We start from the raw sequence: 6,537 nt of genomic DNA on the forward strand, positions 1-6,537 counted from the left end.
GAAAACGGGGCTTAAACATCGTCTTGCTATCTGAGCCCCCAAACCTTGTCATTCTTGGAAGCAGGTAGATTAGCTTTGTGTTGGCGCCAAGGAGTTTGTATACAACCTAAAACTCCCCTCGTGGCTGCTGAAGAGTGTCATTGTGTGTGTGTGTGTGTGTGTGTGTGTGTGTGTGTGTGTGTGTTGGCCTGGCACGTAGCCTCCACAGGAACAGGTCAGGGAGGTCTGCTCTCACTTTCACACAAAGCACCTGAATGGATTGGACACGACAACCAAGAGAGGAACACCCCGAGCACAAGAGATAATCTGCCCTGTATTTCAGTCCATGGATTTATTTATAAGCTGTATGTTTCTAAGCTTACTTTCTTTTTCATAAAATCTTTCCTTTCACACATGAGTTTCTGTCGACACAAGACACTGAGATCTACGTTAACAAAAAATAAACAACACCACCATAAGAACAAAAACACAAGATAAGAAAGACTGCCACCTAGTGTTCTTCTCAGGGACCGACATGCTACGAAACTCACTGGACTACAACTAGAAACAGACACGTGTACAGATTACTGCGGTTTATGGGCAGCGAACTATGTGCCGTTTTTTATCAGGAGTGTCACCGGGCGCCTTTTTATCTGTGCTAATAGAAACGCAGTGTTGCATTATGTAATCTGCCGGAGATCTGCCTGGTATCTAAGGGAACATTACGCACTGTTGCATTTCTCCAAAGATGGACAACACTTCATCATAAAAGCCCCTTAGTTGACCTTGAGTCTGTTTTTTCCAAATTGCATTGTTATTGTAGCTGACCTGAAAAGGACACTGCACTGATGTGAGAAGAAGACTTTGAAGGTGGCAGGTGGGGACTGGGGCGTGTCTGTAGGACCGATATGGATCCAGACCTTTGCCTTGCCCGCTGGAAGGCTGCTCGCTGTGTTGTGGTGTAAGGGAGGGCAAAGTCTGAGACGACGTGTGAAGGTGTTTGGGTCTGTGTGTCGTGTCCGATACTGACACTACATCTCTCTGGAAGATAACGGCTTAGCAGAGGGTAAAAAAAATAACACTATTGGTAGCCTCAAGCGGGCTTGAAGTTCAGGATGTGGACTGACGCCCCAAAATAGTTTTGTCATCCCTTTTTAATCTGTGTCAGTGCAGTTTATAAAGTATATACGTCAACGAAAGGAATGACAACAAACGAATTATTCATTTCTAGTGCAAACTCAACCGATTTCTGTCTGGATTGTGTGTGTGAGGAAGAGTGTTATCTGGTCCAGTATGGGTGTGTGTTTAGTTAGTTCACTACTTCAGATTTGTATAAAAATGACTGAGAAAGCACTTATTTCAAAATGAGAGTGTTTTATTTATTAGTGTTTGCTCCCAGTAACAGCAGGTCCATCACACGACTGCAGAATGTTCCTGGCTGGGGACAGGTTCCTCTTCCTCAGCGCCCAGGGCCTTCCTCACCCTCCTCCAGATCTCCCTGGTAAAAACACACTTTACTCAGAACAGAACCGTAGCACTATAGTTCAAGTTTTTTAAAATCCCTGTGAACACTAACTAGACCTCACGCCACATCACTGTCAATATCAGCCCGAAATAAGGCCTTGGTGAACCCTGACCCGAAATAAGGCCTTCGTGAACCCTGACCCTAACCCTAAATAAGGCCTTGGTGAACCCTGACCCTGACCCTAAATAAGGCCTTGGTGAACCCTGACCCTAAATAAGGCCTTGGTGAACCCTGACCCTAAGTAAGGCCTTGGTGAACCTTGACCCTAAATAAGGCCTTGGTGAACCCTGACCCTGACCCTAAATAAGGCCTTGGTGAACCTTGGTTCTACCTGGTCTATTCTGTCTCAGTTGTGTTGTTTTTGAAAGTTGATATTATACACTATATACAGATTTGTATGTATGTTATGATTGTCTCTTTGTTCAGAGTATAGGGTAAAGGTGCCTGCTTTTGATGCATATATTCAGTGTTGTTCAAAACAATGGCTGAACTACTTATGTGTCTGTTGTGAGATTGGTTCCGAACATGAAGAGTGTGTTGTTGCATACTCCTTCATCTCCTCACTGACGTCCACTCCGCCCAGAGCCGTGTTGATGTTGTTCTCCATATCCTGTTGCAGAAGAAGGCACAGGTGAAGTGTTATGCCTGTATGATGCCTTCAGTGTGTCATTTCAGTTGGTCTAACATTGTCACATGTATAAATGTACTGGCATACTGTACACATTTTCCAGAATAGTGATGTGTAAGATAGACAAGTTAACTGATTGGTTTTATCATATGGTGCTGTAGCATGCGGTACACCATAAAGCAGGGGTTTTCAACCAGGGGTCCGTGGCCCCCTAGTGGTCCGCGACGGCATTGCAGGGGGTCCGCGACATGAGCCTATGTTGATCAGTTCACCATTGACTTTTTTTATTTTTATAAATATACCTGGGCACGTCGACATATTTATTTACACTGACAAGTATTATAGGCAGAATATGTGTGCGGGGGGAGGGGGCGTGGCGGCGGCGGTTACAAACATGAAAAAGAAGGGTAGGGACTGTAAAATGTTTTGGGAATCACTGGCACATCAGTGGGCCGCGGATTACTTTCTGGTCAGAATGGTGGTCCCTGGGACAAAACCAGTTGAAAACCCCTGCCATAAAGGAATCTCCACACCCACAACTACAGTCGCTGGAACACAGCTGCTTTTCTGTACGCACTTCTCCACTTGCCTTGATGCTAGTCTTCAGATGTTCATTGGCAGTCATCAGACGCAGGACCTCAGTCTAAGGGAGAAACACATAAACACCATACATAACTGGGGGTGTAATGTGTGACAAGATGGCAGTACATTTTTTTTTATAAAATTTTGTGTGACATGGAAGTGCATTTTTGTGTGACATTATGGTACTAAATTGCGTGTGATATTTTGCAACATTATGACGAGTATTGAAAACCTCTTCTACTACAGAACACTAAAAAGTTTTCTATTATGCTTATGTTAACAAATTTTTATTTTATTGTATTATTATAGTTAGTTTCTAATATGTTGGCACTCTGAATGAAGAGTGCATTACAAATAAAATGAATTATTATTATTATTATTATGACAGTCATCACTAGGGCCAATGGGAATACCTTTGTGTCTCGGATGTATTTCTCCGTGGCGGAGGTGATGGCAGTGGACACCATGTCCTCCTTGATCTCCTTCTCCAGGGTCTGCACTTCCTCCCACACGTTCCACACCAGCTGCCTCCTGGGCTGGATGCTCGCCACCGCAGACTCCCCCTCCTCCGCCTCCTCCTGGTGTGAGCTCTCCGCTTCCTGCTCAGCTGCTGGGGAGGCTGAACACGCAGGAACTCAACAGGCTCATTAGGTTGCATATCATCATCATCATCATCATCATCATTGTTTATTCAGGGAGAATTGACTGAGCACAGGGCTCTTTTGCAGCAATGCCCTGATTGGGGCTACATAGTACAGAAGAACAATAAATAAACAAACCATAACAAAACAAAACAGTAAAATACATATTTGGAGATTCAGTACTTTAGAATCATTAGAACCATGTTTCTCCTCCGTGACATCAAATGCAGTGACTCTGTGATGGATTTGGTTTGATGGATTTGGATTTGATGTACAATTCAAGTTCAAGGTCACGTACTATGTGCAGTAAGATATGTATTTGGAGACAATGAAAGCACTTTGAATGCAGTACCATTTTCCTCTGTGATGCCTGGGCATCTGTCCCGAGCAAGCAGGTACTCATTCCTGACTCTGTTGTAAACGAACAAACAAAAACACATTTTGAGCTTCTTTGCCTCTTCCTATAACTATACATCACCCTTCTTTCTGGGCCATCTTAATTCAGCCTAATAAGGAATCCTAATAGCCGTCCACATAAGCAGCGCTCTTTTACCTGTCATTCTCCTCCAGGGCTTGTCTAGCCTCTGCAGCCAGCAGAGACACCTCCTTCTCAGCCTCCTCAAGCTCCATTTCCCCCTCGACTCCATTCCCCAGCTCCCTCAGAGTAGCCATTACAGACTTCACACGGACCAAGGGAGAATAATAATGTGAGGACTTTCTAATATATCTCTTTTGCTCCGCGCCGAATAACTAAACAGGCGCGTTTTTTTTAAATCTCTGCTCCCTTTGTGTGCCTGCACACGAGAGGACGTCTAGACTGCAAGAGGCCACAGTGCTTTAGCACACTGACAACCTTAAGTCAAAGTCAAAGTCAAATTGTCAATTACATACATTATTGCATGTTAAGACATACAAAGGAATCGAAAAAACGTTTCCCACTCTCCCACGGTGAAACATATAAAGTGCACACGCCCAACAACAGATAAGACAAGACATGTCCTACATATAGATATACATATAGATATAGATATAAACATACAGATACATGTACAGCAGCATACGTTTACTTTAAAGTGAGGTTATGGTAGTGCAAAAAAAGGCAGCAAAAAATAAATAAATAAATAAATAAAAGCCCCATAATGGAACTCCACAAGCAGCTTGCACAGGCACGGTGGAAGTACGTGGAGGTGTAGGATAGTTTGTTTTGCGGTGTTTACTGATGGAGATAATTTCCAAACAAGGTCGGAAGAAGTACAGTTGGGCCCTTATTATCACTTCTGGTCTAAACATGCTCTTGTACATATGCAGACTAAGTGGCACCTAATATTCTAAGTTACACACACGCAGAAAAGCCATGTTCCTGCTTTCATAAGCACATGATTCATACAAAGTAATTAATAATACAAGGCACTTGATTATTATATTCTTAAGTCATTAACAGTGTTTGGAAATTATCTCCATCATTTACCATATCCTGAAGGGAAGACTGGAACCTGAGAGTGGAGCTGAGGTAGAAATCATACTCTGCCTGTGACCAGAAGACAAAAGGAGAAGCCGTGTACCAAATATTATCACTACAAGGACATGGATTTGACACTTAACTGCACAGAGGATATTAAAGAGCTAGGATAACTTGAAAAGAGTTATTTCAGGTGTGGTAGTAATTAGTCACACTTGGCTATGGGGGCGAAATGAAAGCGAGAGCAATGCTGTCCATTCGGTGCCTCTCGTTAGGGCTTCAGGCACTATAAATGTCCTCGTCATAAGTGAAGGTGAGATGAACCTTGATTTCCCTGAGGAGGATGCCAAACGTAGGCGACCCGTCACACACGTCAGCAAAGACGTCACTGAACACCCGGAGACGATCACTGCTGGGGCCGGGATGGACAGGGAGCTTCTGCAGTTCCTGTGGACAACACACACACACACACACACACACCACACACGCACACGCACACGCACACGCACACACACACACACACACACACACAACACACACACAACACACACACACACACACACACACACACACACACACACAGCTAATTGCACCAATCCTCACCTGGGAGACAAACTGACCAAAATAGATTGCCCTGGCTCTCCGTAGTCTTTGATTTATGTTTTCCCATGGCGAATAAACTCAAGCCTCTTCCGACATAGTTCTGGACAGAACCGACAGGGCCAGTTAAAGTGACCATCACACATTCCGCATACCATGTCATAATTTACACATACAGCACAGTTGTTTTATTATTATTATTATTATTATCATTATTATTATTATTTATTTCCTTTTGGGTTCCCACTGGATGGAGGTTTTAGCAAAGGTGCTGTTAGGTAGGTGTGTGTGTGTGTGTGTGTGTGTGTGTGTGTGTGTGTGTGTGTGTGCACTGCTGTTAGGCCCTAATGACTTCCTTAGGGTGTCTGAAGGTGTGACCTCCCCCCTGGTCTCTCAGGTGTGACCTCCCCTGGTCTCTCTCACACCTGTGACCTCCCCTGGTCTCTCAGGTGTGACCCCCCCTGGTCTCTCACACCTGCTCCAGTTTCCTTCCGTGAGCCTCGGCGGCCCTGCTCCCGGTCATGCCCTTCCTCTCCACCAGGTCCTGCCTCTTCAGCACGCTCTGGCTAAATTGCCTCAACATCTTGAGCTGGTCCTTCCGGGTCAGGCCAGCCAGGTGGGTCCGAGTGAACCAGAACCGGCCCTGGTCTACCTCCCCACGTTTGTCTCCAGGGGAAGGCCTTTCCTGCCGAGGTTTGACCAGGAAGACCTCGGATGTGTCCAGCACGGGCCTGGGCTGAACTCCTGTCCAGTAACTCCTCACTGTTGAGGACTGCGGCTCGCTGTCACGCTTCTCTCTCAGGTCTAAACCCTGAAGGGAGGTGGTTGCCGTGGTGAAGCCAGCCATGGCCTCCTTCATGTCCTCCACGAGGGCTGCCTTCTCCTGTTGCTCCCTCAACACAGCCTCCCAATCCAGCTCCTCGTCAGGAGCCTCGGCCATAGCCCAGATCGGTCCCTTTGGCTTCCCATAAGGCCTCTTCTGATGGAGGCTGTTAGGGCTGAGGTGCCCGGAGAGGTAGGTCTTGATGTCGGCTGTGTGGGCCCTCTCCAGGCCCTGCAGCAGCCTCGGACGATCCCACAGGACACCATATGGCTGTTGGCTCTGTCCGTGCGGGTCACACAT

At 45.8% G+C, this 6,537-nt stretch overlaps 1 protein-coding gene and 1 long non-coding RNA gene across 2 annotated transcripts; both read right to left on the reverse strand.

Annotated features, from left to right (window-relative positions):
* Positions 1–1,333: 1,333 nt before the first annotated feature.
* On the reverse strand, positions 1,334–2,360 carry LOC116223087. The gene is made up of 2 exons (XR_004164911.2): positions 2,053–2,360; positions 1,334–1,477 (listed from the first exon to the last, which is right to left on the reverse strand). It is a non-coding gene; the product is annotated as an uncharacterized LOC116223087 (long non-coding RNA).
* A 311-nt stretch (positions 2,361–2,671) lies between these two features.
* LOC105888706 (uncharacterized protein C6orf118) lies at positions 2,672–6,537 on the reverse strand. The gene is made up of 8 exons (XM_042709497.1): positions 5,890–6,537; positions 5,139–5,261; positions 4,824–4,883; positions 3,909–4,033; positions 3,708–3,766; positions 3,128–3,333; positions 2,722–2,775; positions 2,672–2,680 (listed from the first exon to the last, which is right to left on the reverse strand). The coding sequence occupies exons 1-8, from the start codon at positions 6,535–6,537 to the stop codon at positions 2,672–2,674; spliced, it is 1,284 nt and encodes a 427-aa protein (XP_042565431.1).

The sequence above is a fragment of the Clupea harengus genome, chromosome 13, assembly GCF_900700415.2.
Source record: "Clupea harengus chromosome 13, Ch_v2.0.2, whole genome shotgun sequence".
NCBI classification, from domain to species: Eukaryota; Metazoa; Chordata; class Actinopteri; order Clupeiformes; family Clupeidae; genus Clupea; species Clupea harengus.

Coding starts and splice junctions, on each gene's coding strand:
- LOC105888706 (XM_042709497.1), bottom strand. CDS start 6,537: ATGTGTGACCCGCACGGACAGAGCCAACAGCCATATGGTGTCCTGTGG. Junction 4,884..5,138: donor TCCTCCTCAGGGAAATCAAG/GTTCATCTCACC, acceptor TTCTGGTCACAG/GCAGAGTATGATTTCTACCT. Junction 3,767..3,908: donor GCCCTGGAGGAGAATGACAG/GTAAAAGAGCGC, acceptor CGTTTACAACAG/AGTCAGGAATGAGTACCTGC.